This window comes from Saccopteryx leptura, chromosome 6, assembly GCF_036850995.1.
Source record: "Saccopteryx leptura isolate mSacLep1 chromosome 6, mSacLep1_pri_phased_curated, whole genome shotgun sequence".
In the NCBI taxonomy this organism is placed as follows: domain Eukaryota; kingdom Metazoa; phylum Chordata; class Mammalia; order Chiroptera; family Emballonuridae; genus Saccopteryx; species Saccopteryx leptura.
The window spans coordinates 27,757,062-27,776,438 of NC_089508.1; the positions used below are offsets into that span (position 1 = coordinate 27,757,062).

The 19,377-nt window shown below is 41.8% G+C and overlaps 1 protein-coding gene across 1 annotated transcript in view; it reads right to left on the reverse strand.

The window, feature by feature from the left end:
* Positions 1 to 12,769, reverse strand: part of DNAL1 (dynein axonemal light chain 1) — a 52,446-nt gene extending 39,677 nt beyond the window's left edge. The window contains exons 1-4 of the mRNA XM_066388456.1: positions 12,690 to 12,769; positions 6,286 to 6,324; positions 1,845 to 1,954; positions 108 to 163 (exon numbers count right to left, since the gene is read on the reverse strand). Of these exons, the coding sequence (XP_066244553.1) occupies positions 108 to 163; positions 1,845 to 1,954; positions 6,286 to 6,324; positions 12,690 to 12,692 (208 nt within the window). The 5' untranslated portion in view covers positions 12,693 to 12,769. The remainder of the gene's footprint in view (positions 1 to 107; positions 164 to 1,844; positions 1,955 to 6,285; positions 6,325 to 12,689) is intronic.
* Between the last annotated feature and the right edge of the window lie 6,608 nt (positions 12,770 to 19,377).

Sequence of the window (19,377 nt, forward strand, 5' to 3'; positions counted from 1 at the left end):
ATCTGTCCCTATCTACCCCTCTCTCTGACTCTGTCTCTGCCACAAAATAAATAAATAAATAAATAAATAAAAAACCCAAGAACCATCTAGTATTGTGGATCACTTACTTAAGCCATTCAGGTTGGCAATTTTTTCAATGCAGTTTGTAGACAGTGAAAGCTTCCTTAAAGAGAAAAAGGAAAACTTGAATTAATATGGGAAAAGTTTAAATGGTGTATCAGAAATTACTTCTCCAGTGCCCATAGGAGATGATATTTGGTCATATTTCCTTTTGATACTGAATTATTTTTTCCCCTTCAGATATGGCATGCATTCCTTCATTTTGAAATCTTTATAGTTTTTTGTGATTACAAAAGTTAATATAATACATACACATAGTAGAAAATTCAAAAGAAACCTTTTTGAGAGCAATTTGGTGTTACCTATTAAATATTTTAATGCATGAATTCTTTGATCCCGTAATTCATTTCTAGAATATACATTCTATTGAAATATAAAGCAAATGCCGAGTTATATGAACTAGATTATTGACTGTATTATTATAATAGCAAGAAAAAGAGGAGGAGGTCCTGGCCGGTTGGCTCAGTGGTAGAGCATCGGCCTGGCGTGCAGAAGTCCCGGGTTCAATTCCCGGCCAGGGCACACAGGAGAAGCGCCCATCTGCTTCTCCACCCCTCCCCCTCTCCTTCCTCTCTGTCTCTCTCTTCCCCTCCCGCAGCCGAGGCTCCATTGGAGCAAAGATGGCCCGGGCGCTGGGGATGGCTCCTTGGCCTCTGCCCCAGGCGCTAGAGTGGCTCTGGTCGCAACAGAGTGACGCACTGGAGGGTCAGAGCATTGCCCCCTGGTGGGCATAGCGTCGCCCCTTTGTGGGCGTGCCGGGTGGATCCCGGTCGGGCGCATGCGGGAGTCTGTCTAACTGTCTCTCCCCGTTTCTAGCTTCAGAAAAATACAAAAAAAAAAAAAAAAAGAGGAGGAAAGTCTATAAACATCCATCATCTGAGGAATAATACTACACTATAGCCCCAATGAGATTGTGCTATAGTTGCCAACTTGAGAAGATGTCCATGATTTATAGTTAACTATAAAAACCATCTAGTGGAATAATACATTTTATATGATCCCTTTTTGTAAAAAGCAGAACTACATATATGCATGTATGGAAATATTTTCTCATGTGTTAAATCACTCAGATATGTACATTGTAAGAAATCATATGTAATCCTAGCTACCCTACACATTCCTCCAGAGATAACTACTTTTAATAGTTCATATATATTTATCTAGATTTTTCTATACATACTTTAATTATATAAAAACAAACTTTTAAAGGGAGCATAATTACACATTTTTAGTCTTTTTTTCTTGAAAAAAATGTTTAATATTTTAGTAAATGTCATGCAAAAAATATGAAAACTAAATTTATTGAACACCTAATGCATGCCTATTATTCTTCTAATTCCTTTACATGTATTAACTATTTTAACCATCAGAACAAACCTGTGAAATAAGTATTATTATTATCCATATTTTACAAATAATTTGGCTAATATTAGATACCTGGAAAGTGGCAGAGCCAAAATTAAAACCCCAAAAATCTGACTATAGAACACATGATCATAACCTTTCTGATTTTACTTGAAGAGGAATAATTGATTTTTTTACTTGAAATAGCAAAGTCAATTACTGTACAGTGTAAATTACTAATCAAATCTGCCTATTTTCTAGTCATCTCCCACACCCGAGAACTATTAGTGAAAAACTGAGTTCCTGAAATCTGGGAATATGGTGGAGGAAAAATTCTGTTATTTAGACAACTAGAAGGATGAATAAAGACAAGAACTTACTCGCAATTAGCAAGCATGGACAAGGATGCATCCATCTTCTCTATGGGGGGAATCTGGGCATAAAGCTTTATCTCTTTGGCTTCAGATGGCTTCTGACTGGTTTTCTCTTCCTGTGATAAAAATAAATTTAGAAGAAAATGATCCCTGATTGTAATGTGGAGTTAAAGGAGGCCAGAATTTCCCAAGACTTTTCAATCTTTATTTCAAAATAATTATTAGAATTTAGTAAATCCATGCATTCTTTATGGTTCATCTGTTCGTTTTGTTTTGTATTGAGAGAGGCAGGGAGAGGGAGACAGGACATCGAGCTTCTCCTATATGTGCCCTAAACTGGGGAATCAAACCGGCAACTTCTGTGCTCTGGGACTAGCTCCAACCAACCAAACTATTTGGCCAGGGCTAATTATTTTTTACTGATTCATTTTTAGAGAGAGAGAGGAAGGGAGAGAAAGGGGAGGGGGGAAGGGAAGCATTCATTTGTTGTTCCACTCAGTCATTCATTGGTTGCTTCCATGTGCCCTGACCAGGGATCCAATCCACAACCTTGTCACTTCTAGATGACACTCTTAACCAACTGAGCTAACTGGCCAGGGTCCAGTTCACTTATTGACCTTTAATATTGATTCTGATAACCAGGCTTCTACATGACCAACTAAGATAATTCATTATTAAGTCCTAACCAAATAGAAAAAAATGATAAAAGAATACAACCAATTTCTGTAATATTTAAAAACCCTTAAGAACCTGTCAATTAATAAACAAAAGCAGGCCCTGGCCGGTTTGCTCAGAGTTATAGTGTAAGCCCTGCATGTGAATATCCCAGGTTCAATTCTTGGTCAGGACACACAGAAGAAGCAACCATCTGCTTCCCCACCCCTCCTTTTCCCCCTTTTCCTGTTTTTCTCTCTTCTCCTCCCACAGCCGTAGTTCAATTAGTTCGAGAACATTGGCCCTAGGCGCTGAGGATAGCTCTGTGGAGCTTCCCCCTCAGGTGCTAAAAATAGCTTGATTGTGAGCATGATCCCAGATGGGCAAAGCACTGGCCCCAGACAGGGGTTGCTGGGTGGATTCCAGTTGGGGTGAATGCAGAGTCTGTCTTTTTCTCTCCCCTCCTCTCACTTGGAAAAAAGAAAAAGAAAAAATAAAGAAATAAAAATAAACAAAAGAAAATGCAACAACAAAAACATTTTCCTGGGCAGAATTACTTGTCCCTAAATAACCTTTTTTTTTTTCTTAACTGAGAAGTTGGAGACAGAGAGACAGTCTCCTGCATACGCTGCCCCCAGGATCCACCCCACCAGCCTCCTACTTGGGGATGCTCTGCCCATCTGGTGTGTTGCTTGTCAGCAACCAAGCTGTTTTAGTGCCTGAGGCAAGGCCATGGAGCCATCCTCAGTGCCCAGGGCCAACTTGCTCCAATGGAGCCATGACTGCAGCAGGGGAAGAAAGAGATAGAGAAAGAGAGAGAAGGGAGAGGGGGAAGGGTGGAGAAGCAGATGGGCGCTTCTCTTGTGTGCCCTGACTGGAATTGAACCCCTGACATCCACATTCTGGGCCAATGCTCTACCACTGAGCCAACCAGCCAGGGTGTAAACAATCTTTTTTAAATATTAGATTCAGACCTGTAGGATCAACTGTTTTGTCATCTCATCTTTCTTTCTCCTTACACAATTCAGACTGAGATAGAACCCAAAAATACCAAAAATTCTGGAAGATATTTTTTAAAAGTTCTACCACATTGCTTTTATTGTATTTTAAATTTTTATTGATTTTAGAGAAAAGAAGGGAGAGAGCGAGAGAGAGAGAGACAGGAACATTGATCTATTCCTGTATGTGCCCTCACCAGGGATCAAATCGGAAACCTCTGTGCTTTGGGATAATGCTTTAACCAACCGAGCTATCCGGCTAGGGTGGAAGATATTCTCTTTACAACATAGCTGACATTAAACTATTTGCTCTATAGTAATTTAACCTGGTTCTAAGTACACAATTTAAAATTTAATTATCAGTGTATGCTGCCTAATAATATTTTCCAAGTATACTACCACAACCAGAATATTAATATTGAGCCCTGGTCGGATATCTTGGTTAGTTAGAGTATCATCCCCAGGCACAGAGGTTGCCAGTTTGATCCCTGGTCAGGGCACATACAGGAACAGATGTTCCTTTCTCTTTCCTGTTCTCTCTCTTTCCCTTTCTAAAATCAATAAAATATTATAAAAAAAGAATGTTAATATTGATACAATCCATTGACTTAAATCAGATTTTCCCAGTTTTGTACTCATTTGTATATATGACTGTGAATATGTTTGTATGGGTATATTAAGTTCTATGCATTTTTTTTCTTTTTAAAAAATTTTTTTATTAATTTTAATGGCGTGACATTGATAAATCAAGGTACATATGTTCAGAGAAAACATCTCTAGGTTATTTTGACATTTGATTATGCTGCATTCCCATCACACAAAGTCCAATTGTCTTCCGTCACCTTCTAACTGGTTTTCTTTGTGCCCCTCCCCTACCCCAACCCCTTCCCTCTCCTCCCCCCCACCCCCACACTCTTGTCCATGTCTCTGAGTCTCATTTTTATGTCCCACGTATGTATGGAATCATATAGTTCTTAGTTTTTTCTGATTTACTTATTTTGCTCAGCATAATGTTATCAAGGTCCATCCATGTTGTTGTAAATGATCCGATGTCATCATTTCTTATGGCTGAGTAGTATTCCATAGTATATATGTACCAAAGCTTTTTTTTTTATAAAGATGTCCTTACTCTTTTTTTTTTTTAATTTTTAAATTTTTAAAAATTTTTTTTATTTTTTACAGAGACAGAGAGTGAGTCAGAGAGAGGGATAGGCAGACAAGAACGGAGAGAGATGAGAAGCATCAATCATTAGTTTTTCATTGTGTGTTGCAACACCTTAGTTGTTCATTGATTGCTTTCTCATATGTGCCTTGACCACGGGCCTTCAGCAGACCAAGTAGCCCCTTGCTGGAGCCAGTGATCTTGGGTTCAAGCTTGGGCTTTTTTTTTTTGCTCAAACCAGATGAGCCCGCGCTCAAGCTGGCGACCTCGAGGTCTCGAACCCAGGTCCTCTGCATCCCAGACTGACACTCTATCCACTGTGCCTCTACCTGGTCAGGCCACCAAAGCTTTCTAATTCACTCGTCCACTGATGGAAACTTGGGCTGTTTCCAGATCTTCGCTATTGTGAACAATGCTGCCATAAACATGGGGGTGCATTTCTTCTTTTCAAACAGTGCTATGGTGTTCTTGGGGTATATTCCTAAAAGTGGTATAGCTGGGTCAAAAGGCAGTTTGATTTTTAATTTCTTGAGGAATCTCCATACTGTTTTCCACAGTGGCTGCACCAGTCTACATTCCCACCAGCAGTGCAGGAGGGTTCCCTTTTCTCCACATCCTCGCCAGCACTTATTCTGTGTTGTTTTGTTGATGAGCGCCATTCTGACTGGTGTGAGATGATATCTCATTGTGGTTTTAATTTGCATTTCTCTAATGATTAGTGATGTTGAGCATTTTTTCATATGCCTATTGGCCATCTGTATATCCTCTTTGGAGGAGTGTCTATTCATTTCTTTTGCCCATTTTTTGATTGGATTGTTTGTCTTCCTGGTACTGAGTTTTACAAGTTCTTTATAAATTTTGGTTATTAACCCCTTATCAGACGTATTGTCAAATATATTCTTCCATTGTGTAGTTTGTCTTTTTATTCTGTTCTTATTGACTTTAGCTGTGCAGAAGCTTTTCAGTTTGATATAGTCCCATTTGTTTATCCTGTCTTTTATTTCACTTGCCCGTGAAGATAAATCAGCAAATATATTGCTATGAGAGATGTCAGAGAGCTTACTGCCTGTTTCCTTCTAAGATGCTTATGGTTTTACGGCTTACATTTAAGTCTTTTATTTTTTTAGTTTATTTTTGTGAATGGTGAAAGTTGGTGGTCTAGTTTCATTTTTTTTTAGGTAGCTGTCCAATTTTCCCAACACCATTTGTTGAAGAGGCTGTCTTTACTCCAATGTATGCTCTTACCTCCTTTGTCAAATATCAGTTGTCCATAAAAGTGTGGGTTTATTTCTGGGTTCTCAATTCTGTTCCATTGACCTATATGCCTGTTCTTATGCCAGTACCAGGCTGTTTTGAGTACAATGGCCTTATAGTATAACTTGATATCTGGAAGTGTGATACCTCCCACTTTATTCTTCCTTTTCAAGATTGCTGAGGCTATTTGTGTTCTCTTTTGGTTCCATTATGCATTTTTATCACATGTCTAGGCTTATATATCTACCATCACAGTCAAGATAGCTAAATAGTTCTAATACCACAATGATCCCATTTATTGAATGATCTGATTTAAATAACTATCTAAAAAATTCTCCTTGTATCACTTCTAAAATAAGTAAAAAACTCACATACTCACCCATCTGGCTAGGGCTTCTTTGATTGTTGTTGCTTTTGCCTTAAAAGAGAAGAAAAAATAAGGCTATCTTTATTAGTGTAATATGTTGCTTCTATTTTTATGCAATAATTATTAGTCTTGGTACCTACATTAAAAAATTAACTTGTTTCGGCCCTGGCCGGTTGGCTCAGCGGTAGAGCGTCGGCCTGGCGTGTGGGGGACCCGGGTTCGATTCCCGGCCAGGGCACACAGGAGAAGCGCCCATTTGCTTCTCCACCCCCCCTCCTTCCTCTCTGTCTCTCTCTTCCCCTCCTGCAGCAGGGGCTACATTGGAGCAAAGATGGCCCGGGCGCTGGGGATGGCTCCTTGGCCTCTGCCCCAGGCGCTAGAGTGGCTCTGGTCACGGCAGAGCGACGCCCCAGAGGGGCAGAGCATCACCCCCCTGGTGGGCAGAGCGTCGCCCCTGGTGGGCGTGCTGGGTGGATCCCAGTCGGGCGCATGCGGGAGTCTGTCTGACTGTCTCTCCCCATTTCCAGCTTCAGAAAAAAAAAGAAAAAAAAAAAAAAGAAAAAAAAATTAACTTGTTTCTTTGAGACTTTATATACAAGTGTTTTAACTTCCTAAAACCAGGAGGATTTCTTTAAATACCTCTCGCAGTTGTATCACTTTTGTTGTTCATTGATTGCTTCCCATATATGCCTTGACCCGGGGGGGGGGGGGGGGCTCCAGCCCAGGCAATGACCTCTTGCTCATGCCAGTAACCTTGGGCTTCAAGCCAGTGATCATGGGATCATGTCTATGATCCTATGCTCAAGCCACTGATCCTACACTCAAGCTGGTGAGCCTGTGCCTAAGCTGGATGAGCCCAAGCTCAAGCCGGAGGCCTTGGAGTTCAAACCTGGGAACTCTGTGTCACATGACAATACTCTACTGCGCCACCACTGGTCAAGCCAAAATGAAAATTCTAAGTAATAAAACAGTATTTGTCCTAGAGGCCCTGGCTGGTTGGCTTAGTGGTAGAGCACAGGCCGAGTGAGTGGAAGTCCCAGGTTTGATTCCTGGCCAGAGCACACAGTAGAAGTGCCCATCTGCTTCTCCACTCACCCTTCTCCTTTCTCTCTACCTCTCTCTTCCCCTCCTGCAGCCAAGGCTCCACTGGAGCAAAGTTGGCCCAAGCGCTGAGTACCTCCACCTCAGGCACTAGAATGGCTCCAGTTGCAACACAACAAAGCCCCAGATGGGCAGAGCATCGCTCCCTAGTGGGCTTGCCAGGTGGATCCCGGTCAGGCACATGCAGGAGTCTCTCTGCCTCCACACTTCTCACTTCAGAAAAATTTAAAAAAAAATTATTTTGTTCTAGTTTACTTCCAATATTTTTTAGTAGAACATAAAATATTATTGCATCTTATAATTAATAATATCTTAGATTCTATTTATTATGATATTTATAACTTTAAAGATGAACAAAGGAAGACATCCTTTGAATTATTACTAGAATTCATTAAAAAAAGAGAACCCTAAACAAAAACAAAAAAAGTTTTAAAGGTATAAAGCCTTATATCTAGAAAATAAAGACATATGAATAAATCACCCATGGGTTAAAAAAATTATAAATTAAAGTAAAATAATAAAATAAAAGACAAAAAGGTCAAAGTTTAAGAAATACATATAACACTTAAAAGGAAACTTACAGCTTCAAATACATTTATTTGAAAACATCAGAGAACAAGAGACAGAAAACAAATAAGCTAAGCATTTAAGATACAGAAAAAGTACATCACTGCAAACCCAAATAAGGAACAGGAAATAAAAAGGAAGACATCAGTGAGAAACAGTGGTGTGGTGGTGGTAGTGGTGGGGGTGAGGAATAAAACTAAAAGTTCTTAGATCTCTGGTAAGCCTGACTGATCAAAAAAGAGAGTTGTATAAGTTAAAAATATACACTGAATTAGGGGAAATAACAGAAACCAAAGAGATTTAAAAGATATTATAAGCAAAGATATGCTAGTAAGTTTGAAAACTAGACAAAGCATGTATTTCTAAAACAAAACAAAAAAAAGAGAAGCGCCAGAACTGTCACAAAAATCAGAAAATTTGAGTAGACCAATAACTGCTTAAAACATTAACAATAAATAAATAAAAGAGATTTACCCTCATCCTCCTTCCCTAAAGCTCTAAGCCTAATTTTACGATTGAGTTCTACCAAGCTTTCAAGGAACAGATATTTTCTGTTATACAAGTTGTTTCAGAATCCAGAAAAAGAGGGAAAGCTGCCAACTTATTTTATGAGGCTAGAATAAGGATGCTATAACGAGATAAAAAGCCCTCTTTATTTCTCAACATAGACTTAAATAGCCTAGATATGACATTAGGTCTCCAAAGCAATGATATATAATGAACATGATCAAGAAATGCTTAGCTCAGGAGTATAAGGATTGTTTAACAACAGAAAAAAATGTATAAATGCAAATCATTTATTATTCAATTAAAGGGGGGGAAATCACATCTATTTCAATAAGTGCAGAAAAAGCACTTGATAAAGTTCTACATTTGATATTAAAAGATCTCAACTAAGAGTTATAGAGAAAATCTTTACTTGATAAAAGCTACATACCAAAAAGCTACAATAAACACCATACTTCATGGAGAAATTCATCCATTTCAGCAAATAGTCATCGAGTATCTAGTATGTACCCAACAATCTTCTACATGCTTAGGATACATCAATGAACAAGATAAAGACCCCTGTCTTCATAGAGCCATTGGCAGGAGACAAATGGTAAGTAATATAATTAAAAATAAATGCAGTATATTAGAAGGTGACAATTACTAAAGAAAAAGGAAATGCTAAGCTTGGTAAAGGATATCAGAAGGTAAGTATATGTGTGTGGAGGTGTTTATTTTAAATAAGGTGGTCAAGGTGGACCAAATTGGGAAGATAAAATGAAAAGTATTGTCTTTAAGATCCCAAACATGCCCTGGCTAGATATCTGGTTGGTTGGAACATTGTGCCGGAGAGCGGAGGTTGCCAGTTGGATTCTTCACTCAGGGTACAATACAGGAGCAGCTCGATGTTCCAGCCTCTCTCAAGACAAACAAACAAACAACTATCCCAAACACATCAAGGATGTCTACTATTTAACATGGTACAAGAAATCTTTATAAATGTTATAATAAAAAGAAGCACAAACTGAATGGTTAAAAGAAAGAAACTCACTATGTGCAGATGATCATCTATGTAGAAAACACAATAGAATAAACTCACAAATATAGTTTGTGAGTTTAAACTCACAAATAAACTCACAATAGAATAAACTCACAAAAAAGAACAAATGTAGTTCAGCAAATGAAGAATACTATTGCCTAAGTAAAGAAAATTGGGAGACATTTTCAATGTAAAACCAACAAAGGACTAATATCCAGATATATAAGGAACTCCTAAATTCAGAAACAAAATAAATATGGAAAAGTTGGCAAAAAACATAAACAGGAAATTCACAGTAACTGAAATCCAGGTGACTAACAAGGATATCATGAGGTATGTGAACTCATTAAGAATGAGTTCTATAGGCTGTGGTGCAGTAGATAGAGAATTGGACTGGGACACAGAGAACTCAGGATTGTAAACTCCAAGGTCGCCAGATTGAGCATGGGCTAATCCGAATTGAGCACGGGCTCACCAGCCTGAGCATGGGGTCTCTGGCTTAAGAGTGGGATCATACACAGGACCCCATGGTCGCTGCATTGAGCCCAAGGTCGCTAGCTTTAGCCCAAGGTCACTGGCTTGAGCCAAGGGGTCACTCACTCTGCTATATAGCCCCTCAGTCAAGGCACATATGAGAAAGCAATCAACAAACAACTAAGATGCCGCAATGAAGAACTGATGTTTCTCATCTCTCTCCCTTCCTATCTGTCCCTATCTGTCCCTCTCTCTGTCTCTATCACATACACATACACAGAAAAGAATTGCAGAAATGAAGAATAAAACAATAGGATGCTAATATACATCCTCAGATTGGCAAAAGTTGAAAGTTGGTGACAACATGGAGAATGCATTACTGCAGGAAGTAAAAACTAGTAAAGACATTCTGGAAAGCAGTCTGAATTAAGTATTCATAGACCCTACGACTCTAAAATCCCACTCCTGGATATAGTCCCCAGAGAAATCCTTGCACGGATCCACAAAAAAGGCACACGTAAGGACACGTTCAAGTTGGAAGCAATCTAGCTGTCTATAAATTGCTTTATAAGGTCATTAGTTCCCCTATAGAGAGCGGGAATCAAAAACTGAAATGCTGAAAGAACCAATGGACATCATTAATGGATAAAGCTGGCCAGGTAAAGGGCCTCTACTTGGCTCCAGAAAATTGTTGACAGATGGAACCTGGGACAGGAATTACCCTAATATCATGTATCTTCAAATATGAGAACTCCTTAATGGAAGTAACATTTTTATTTTATGTACCATTAAAAAAAGATGCTGCCGCCTGACCAGTGTTATTAGATTCTTTACTGCTCATCACTTATGGTTTTAATTATTTTCTATTTCGTTGTTGATCACAGTGGGAGGAAGAAAACCAGTGAGCTAATGTTGTCAACCATTGTTGGTAAAAGCTCATGTACTCTCTAAATATTTCTTGTATAAATGAGAATTTTTAGCTTAAGTAGTATTTTGCTCTTATTAAAAAAAAAGGACTGCCAGTTGACCGGTGTCGGCATAGTGGAGAGCATTGACCTGGGACGCTGTCATCCCAGTTTTGAAACCCTGAGGTAGCCGGATTGAGCGCAGGCTCACAGGCCTAAACGTGAGTTCATAGACATGATCCCATGGTCATTGACTAGAAGCCCAAGGTCCCTGGCTTGAGCAATAGGTTACTGGCTGGGCTATACCTACCCCCTGAAAGCAGTATGAGGAGCAATCAACGAACAACTAGGAGTTGATGCTTCTCATCTCTCTCCCTGCTCTCTCAAAAAAAAAAAAAAAAATGCTACCAACTATATGACAGTAATAAAAAATGTAAAAAAAATGTGTCTGACAGTGAAATATAGTATATCTGATTTTTCAGAGAAGCCAGAAATCTCAGTTTTGTTGTGAAATATGATCATTTTTAAGACATTGAAAGCTAATTGTTTAAAAATTAAAGCAGTACATGGGTGTGTATTTCTGGAGGACCCCAGAACTAACAGCAGCCTCAGCTGGCTTCATCTGATTATTGATTCTGAAAATCTTTATTAGAAGATTTTCAATAATTCTCATGATTCATGTTTTCTGGGTTTAGAACTGACTGTTTTGTCACCTGACTATAAACCTTGGTTCCAGAACTTTTTACTTTCCTTGCAGTGGTTTAGCTAAATGCCTGGGAATAAAGTAAGGAAAGGGGGGCAGAGGGACTACTTTAAAAAGAATGGTATTTAATCTTGTGGTTGAGGGCAGGCAGGACTTCCTTATCATTTCAGTTTCTGGGACTCAATTTCTGTCTACTTATACAGCACTGGAATCACAAAAGGAAGACAAATAATTATACTTATTCTTCATAAATATCTCCATCTGGCAGGACAATCACATCCTTTGCTAAATAGCTTTGATTGGGTCTGAAACTAACCAGCAACATCCCTTTTCAAACTATTAGTTGTAACTGCCAAGAACTTAAACAAGTGTTCACTTTAAGTAGGAGTGGAGGAGTATCACTAGCTAAAGTCATTACTTCATAAAAGTTTTGACTGGGTGGACCGATAATAGATTTAAAATCTAATCTAAGGCATGTCTCAAAGTGTGGGGAGGCATCCTCCAATTTTAGAATAACTTGAGGCGCATTGTCGAAAGGCACAATCCCGAACCCCCCAATCATAATCTGCACCCCAACAGGCTCATAGTACTTCGACTTAGGCTGACTAAAATCATACTTATGCATACTGAAATTGAGAAAAAGTACCCTAATATGGTCTATCACAATGGGTTTTACCTAATAACTGCACTCAGTCATTCAGGGCAACCTGGGCACATCACAGGTTTCAAATACTGCCATGGTGTGACACACATTCCTCTAGTAACCAGCTCCCCCATTCCATCCATCTCTCCAAAGAAGAAATTACTTCTCTGTAAAAAGATAACGTTATTCACCCACTCCTTCCATCACTTTTCCCACTCCAATCCGCTCTTCTCCTGCTCTTTGCCCTCCTTTTTCTTTGCCAGAGTCCCTCCACATTAACCCGATTTCTAATCCTCCTGAAACCGCCCTCACCCCAGACCCCCGGTGCCAGCGCTTCTCTTTCGCCGCAGGCCTGACTCCACAGAATCCGCGACCCGCTCCCTCCCGCTGTTCAAGGACACCCTCCGCCCCCGCAGCCCTCAACACTTCACAATCACCCCCTTTTCACTTCCGATTTCTTTTCAACTTTGGCTGCAAGGCCTGGAAGGTACTCACCATTCCGGCGGTTGCTACCGTTACTGCTCTGGTTGCTAGGGTTCGCAGTCAGTGCGCATGCGCACTTCTCGGAGTTCTCGATGGATCCCTACCCCAGCAATGGTCATTTCTCTCCGCCCTCAAGTGGCGCGAGCAGGGCATTGTGGGACAGCTGTGCGCCGCCTGGGTCCTCCTGCACTGCTGCCAATCCTCCCCAGTGGTTGTCGCATGGCTGCTGGAGACGCTCAGGTCTCCAGAGGTTAACAGCGTGAGTAGTCAGCGGATGTGCTTTTTGCCTACCAGAAGAAGTTTCAGCTAATCTGGAGTGACGTACTCATATAATGTTTAAAACTGTAAAACCTCAAAATAAGTAAATGAATAAATAAACCTGTAAATCCTCCCTATAACAATTGCCCCTCCCATAAAGGAATTTGTAAAACTCCCTTTCCCTGCAGATTGATTGCCCTTCTGGATTTTCCTTTGACTGCCTCTGTAATTCACAGGGAGGCCCCAACTGAGGATACCCAAAGCTAAGCTTGGCCGAATTTCGTCAGTTACCTAGTCCTAGAGAGCCAGAGGCAGCTGAAAACAAAATGTACGTATCACAGAATCAAGGTGTCTTTTTTACTTGCAACTCTCAAATTAGCCAAAAATTACAAAAACACTGAGAGTTCCTAGGGGTATGGAGAAATGTAATGCATATATACACTTTATAATTGATACAGCCTTTCTAGAGGGCTGTTGGCAATAAGTATTAAAGACTTTAAAAACTTTGCACCTCTGTGCCCTGGCTGGGTAGCTCAATTAGTTAGAGCATCCTTCTGTTACCGGAAAAGGGACCTGGCCCAGAGTAGGTCAGTCTAGGGCCGGCTGGTAGTGTGTGGGTTCTTGACTTCGATCTGCGGGAAAGATTTCATAACGTAAGTCCGGTGATTTTCAGAGGACATTTATTAAAGCTTGCGACAGCGAAACAAGGAAGGACCTAGGATAAAAGAAGCAACAGGGGAGAGCATAGGCAGGGCTGCTTTGGCTCTCTAGAGATGTTATAGGAAAGAAATTAATCTGGGCCAGCTGCTTAGGCTCACCAGAAAGTCATAGAAGAGGGGCCTTGGAGACAGTTTCAGGGGGTTAGCCCTAAAGAGTTGCTCCTGCCCACTGCTCCCCTGGGAGCGAGTCTCAGAAAAAAATAATAATGTTAGTTTAGGGGGAACTATTAATACTACTAATTAGGGTGACAACCCTTCATCTTCAGCCAGGAAGCACCCAAAGTATAGTTCTGACCACAAGATCCACTGATCAACCAAAATCATTTTTCCCTTCAACTATGTGGAAAAATATTATGATGAAGGCCCGAATGTTTAACATCTTCTAATTCTATACATATTTTAAAGTTTAGAAATAAAATTCAGAACTTCAACTAAGATCATTTTAATAAGTTAAGGCACACCTAACAAACTGTAATTAAGTTTTGATGAAGGTGATGAAATGTAGAAGGGATGATCTCTGCCTTCTCCTCAGATAATTACATTGTTTACATGGAACTAGAACCTGGAATCAGCTTACTTTTAAATACTTTTTTTAATTGATTTGAGGGAGCGAGGAAGGGAGAGATAGAGACAGGAACATCAATCTGTTCCTGTCTGTGCCCTGACCAGGGATTGAACTGACAGCCTCTGTGCTTCTAGACAACGCTCTAACCAACTGAGCTATCCAGCCAGGAAATTCTATATGTTTTTAAAACCAAATGTGAAGAAAAGTGTTTTAAAGTACAAATACAGACAGGAAGGAACTATAGAGAAAGTATTTCTCAGTAATTGGCTGCCATTTTTAAAACAGTCTCTTACAATTTCTAACTTTTCTTAAAGATTCTAGAATGGGTAGCAACCTGAAAAAATCAAAATCTGTTTAAAACATAAAGGAATCTATGACCAGTCTATTACTAACTAGCCTCCCACTTATCTTGTTAGAAACTATTCTAACCTCCGACTATTATGAATAAGTTATCATAGCCCCTTTACTCCTCATGTAAACTCAGGGATATATCCATGTGTTTATCTTGTTCAAAATAGTTGGAAAACTGCTGGGACAGATATAGCAAACTAATTATCAGTTTTTAAAAATCTTTTGAAGGGTGGAAATTGGCAGATTAAAAACTGGTTTTCAGTTAGAAATTACCTTCAGTTCAAACTCAAACAAACCAAACATGGATAGTACCAAACTACAGGCTCTGCTGAACTTAAAGTAGTTTTACTTCTTCTAAAAGCTTGTAGATGCCATGAGAAGTTTAGATATCAGTTGTCATTTGTCAAACGTATTCAATCTGCCCCCTAATTTGTTCTGAGCATATTCTAAATTTAACTATTTTGTAAGTCTTCACCCTAGGATGCAAGTGCAAAAACTCCAAGATCTTCTTCCAAGACTCAATCTGAGCAACAGCATGAGCTTTGAGCTGCCCACCTCCCAAAACAGGCACTCCTAATACAGGATCCAGGGCTGCAGAGAAGAAAGGGCTGGAAGGGGGATCGATTCTGTGGCCAGCATTAGCTTAAAAGAGTGAAATTTGTCTTCCCATGCTCTGTGAGGTGCTTCACAGCTATGTCAGCATAAACAGAGAGCTCTTCCAGTGCCTACCACCCCCTCCAACGGTGAAAAGGAAACGAGCACTGGCTTTTTCAAGGGGCATATGGCTTTCCCAATAAGCTGGATCCGAGGGGTCCTCCAGTGCTTCTGTAACATCTGTACCCCTGAATGAGTAGCAGAGATTTTGTCAAGATTAAAAGGCAGTCCTGGCAGGATGAATCACCACATGTAAGGGCAGTAGCTGTGTTAGAGATGCAGCCATTGATGCTCACAACTGCCGCTATGTTTGGGAGAAAGCTAGCCATGGAAACTGCCAGCTCTGCCCCCTTGCCACAACCAATCACTCCAGTGTTTGGACCTTTCACCTGAAGATTTAAAAAAAAAAGAGAGATCCTGACCAGGCGGTGGCGCAGTGGATACAGCGTCAGACTGGGATGCGGAGGACCCAGGTTCGAGACCCCGAGATCGCCAGCTTGAGCGCGGGCTCATCTGGTTTGAGCAAGGCTCACCAGCTTGAGCCCAAAGTCGCTGGCTCCAGCAAGGGGTTACTCAGTCTGCTGAAGGCCCACGGTCAAGGCACATATGAGAAAGCAATCAATGAACAACTAAGGTGTTGCAACGCGCAACGAAAAACTAATGATTGATGATTCTCATCCCTCCATTCATGTCTGTCTGTCCCTGTCTATCACTCTCTCTCTCTGTCTCTGTAAAAAAAAAAAAAAGAGAGAAAGAAAAAGAAAGAATGCTTGTTAATAGAGTTACAAAGCTCTCAATATAAAGAAAACTCTTTTATATACTTACCAGATAGCTTGCTTATTTATCTATTAATTCATTAATTCATTCAACAGGTATATGTTATATCTTTCAACCGGTTAGTATCACTTTCTATATTAAATCTCTACTAGTTTTCATGTCTTTATTCTAAATACATTTCTCTCTAGCATCCCACTCACCTTTGGGTGACTTTGCACAAATTTAGCTGCCTCCTCTAAGTAATCTAAATTTAAATCTTTCAGGATTGGAGGTAAATCTCATAGCCAAAAAATGGCAAAGCCAGAACAGCAAAACCTCGACAAGCCAGGAGACTCACTCGAGATTCATTTTCCCACCACAGGCTTCAAAATATTAACCTGATTTACCACATTAAAATAACTGAGAATTTGTTTCAATTCAGTAATATAATCCCCAGCATATAAATCTGCGAGGTCTTATTGGCTATTTTTAAAATAGAATCCCTTTTTAAAGTCCGCCTTCGCAATGTTTTAAATCTCTCATTTAACAGATTCTTTTTTCCCTGACAGAGAAAGGAACACGACAGGAAAGGAAAGAGATGAAAAGCTTCAATTCTTCGTTGCAACTCCTTAGTCTCCTTAGTTGTTTACTGATTGCTTTCTCATATGTGCCCTGACCAGGGGAGGAAGGGCTACAGCAGAGCCAGTGACCCCTTGCTCAAGCCATTGACCTTGGGCTTCAGGCCAAGGGGTCATATCTATGATCCCACACTCAAGCCGGATGAGCCCGCCCTCAAGCCAGCCACCTTGGGGTTTCCATCCTGGGTCCTCTGCGTCCCAGTCTGATGATGCTCTGTCCACTGCGCTGCAACCACCTGATCAGGCTCATTTAAAAGATTCTTAATAGTTCCAAAGGATCTTCCAGTGTGAGCGTTGGTAGGGGTATGCCAGACTGGTTTTATTTATTTTTTTAATAATTTTTAAAGAACCCTTAATATTTCACTCGTTTCACATACACAGCCTATGTTTATGGAGAAGTCAGAGTTTGGAGTTCAAGGAGTCTGACTGCACCCTGATTTTACCATCACCTAGCTATGTGATTTGGTTAACATTAGGTTACTTTAGGTCTTGGTTTCATCACTTATAAAGTTATTTGATCTATAAAATAAGCAACAAAACAGGCCCTGGCCGGTTGGCTCAGTGGTAGAGCGTCAGCCTGGCGTGCAGGAGGCCTAGGGCACACAGGAGAAGCGCCCATCTGCTTCTCCACCCCTCCCGCTCTCCTTCCTCTCTGTCTCTCTCTTCTCCTCCTGCAGCCAAGGCTCCATTGGAGCAAAGTTGGCCCCAGGCGCTGATGATGGTTCTGTGGCCTCTGCCTCAGGCACTAGAATGGCTCTGGTTGCAACAGAGCATCGCCCCCTGGTGGGCATGCCAGGTGGATCCTGCCGGGTGCATGCGAGAGTCTGTCTAACTTGCCTCCCCGTTTCCAACTTCAGAAAAATACAAAAAATAAAAAAGCAACAAAACAGTTTTCTTATTGTAATGTTCTTCAAGGCAGTAGAGAATGTCAGACAAGACAAAGATCTTTATCCTAACATGAAGCCAGTAAAAAGGAGTGAACAATAGGACTTTAGTCACTTTGTACCTTGAACAGATACCAATGAAAGACAGATTTGTATCCACTATCATGATTTTCACAATATATGATATTGGCAAAAGTTAACACAAAACGCTGCCTACAAGAGATAATAGGCAAACAAGCATGTAATCGTAGACACTGTACAGCAATCATGCTTAATACAGCAACCCTGCAAGGTGCATCTACCCAAGGAATAGTGTGTGAAGCATAAGAATTTGGAGGGTGGCAGTTAAATTACCATTTCAATCCCAGCCACCACTTACGGAAATGAATATCGCTACTTAGGCGAAAAATAAATTAAGAAGCTCGCTTTGGGGGGGAAAATACTCGCCTTGTTTTCAGATGACAAATTAGCTAGCAAAGCGATCCGGCTTTCATAAATATATCCCCTGAAACCACTGCAAGGCCCTCTGGGGAAAAGGCCTCACGCACCTGGGCAGCAGGAAGACGCCCCGCAGGCAGCTATTTTCCGCTGCGGGCGGGACAGCTCGGGTCTGGAGAGCCAGCGCCGCACCTGGGCCGAGGCCAGCGCCGGGCCCACCTGCACGTCCGGCTGCGGCGGCTGCACCTCCGGCTGCGGCTGCGGGTCATCTCCACATTGAGGGGGGGTTCGGCACGCCCCTCGGCATCTGGCTGAGGCAGGGGTCCTGCGAGCCTGCCGGCGTGAGGCTCCCCGGGAGCCCCATTGGCTGCACGCCCGTGCAGTCGCCGCCCACAGCCCGACCCCCGGCCAGGTCCGGCTCCCCGTGCCGCCCGCCTGGAAGTGTGCAGCGAGGGGCAGGTGCGGCCTCGGTAGCTAACAGCCTCTGCCCTCGGTCACCCGCTCCCTGGGGCCTGAGCCCTCCACTTGAACTCTCAGGAGCTCGTCGGCCAGACCAGTCTTGGCGTGACGGTCAGAGTCGCGGCCTTTTGGGAGCAATGGGACGACGTGGATGGACATCTATCTCCAGAGCTGGAGCGGAGTCTCAGGGGTTCGGAGCCCGAGCCGCCCACCATATGGCGCCGGAAACTTCGGGGTTTTCACCCAGCCCAGAGAAGGGCCTGGAGCCCAACAGACAGGAGGTCCGGGCCGGGGGCACAAAGCCCAGCAGGGGAGGCCGGCCCGTAGGGGTGGGGCGGGGCTCCCAGGAGGGGCGGGGCCAAAGTGCGCGGCGCGAGCGGGACAACGTCTGTTGGTCCGAGGGGCGCCACTCAGCGAAGGACTGCAGAAAGGGACGACTTAGGGGAGCCCCGGTGTCCTTTAGGTGTACACCTGGTGTGCTTTTGGAGGTCCTGGGGTAGACCGCGGGAGAGGGGGAAGAGCTCATCCCGAACCTACCCCTGGGCGAAAGAAGAATGAGAAGCTAATGATTTCTGACAGAAAAAGCCGACGGGTCTCCTTCTCTAAAATCCCCACTTGCTACCAGGTGACACTGTTCCCTAACCCTGGTTAAAGCAGGCTACGTGTTCTAGGCTCCTGTCAGATTCCTTTCCTTCTTTGAAATTATTTTTGCTCTTGAGATTAAGAAAAGGCTGTCAAAGTTAAAATGTGAACATTTCAGATGAGGCAGCGCTGCTGATGTAAACACTGCAAATTTCCTTTGTACTAGATTGGGGCATAAGCATTAAAATATATTTTCTTAAACTTTTATTTATTGATTATAGAGAGAGAGAGAGGGAGAAAGGGGGGCAAGGAGCAGGAAACATTATCCCGTGGTAGTTGCTTCTCATATACCGGTATGTCTTCACCAAATAAGCCCAGGGTTTTGAACCAGCGACC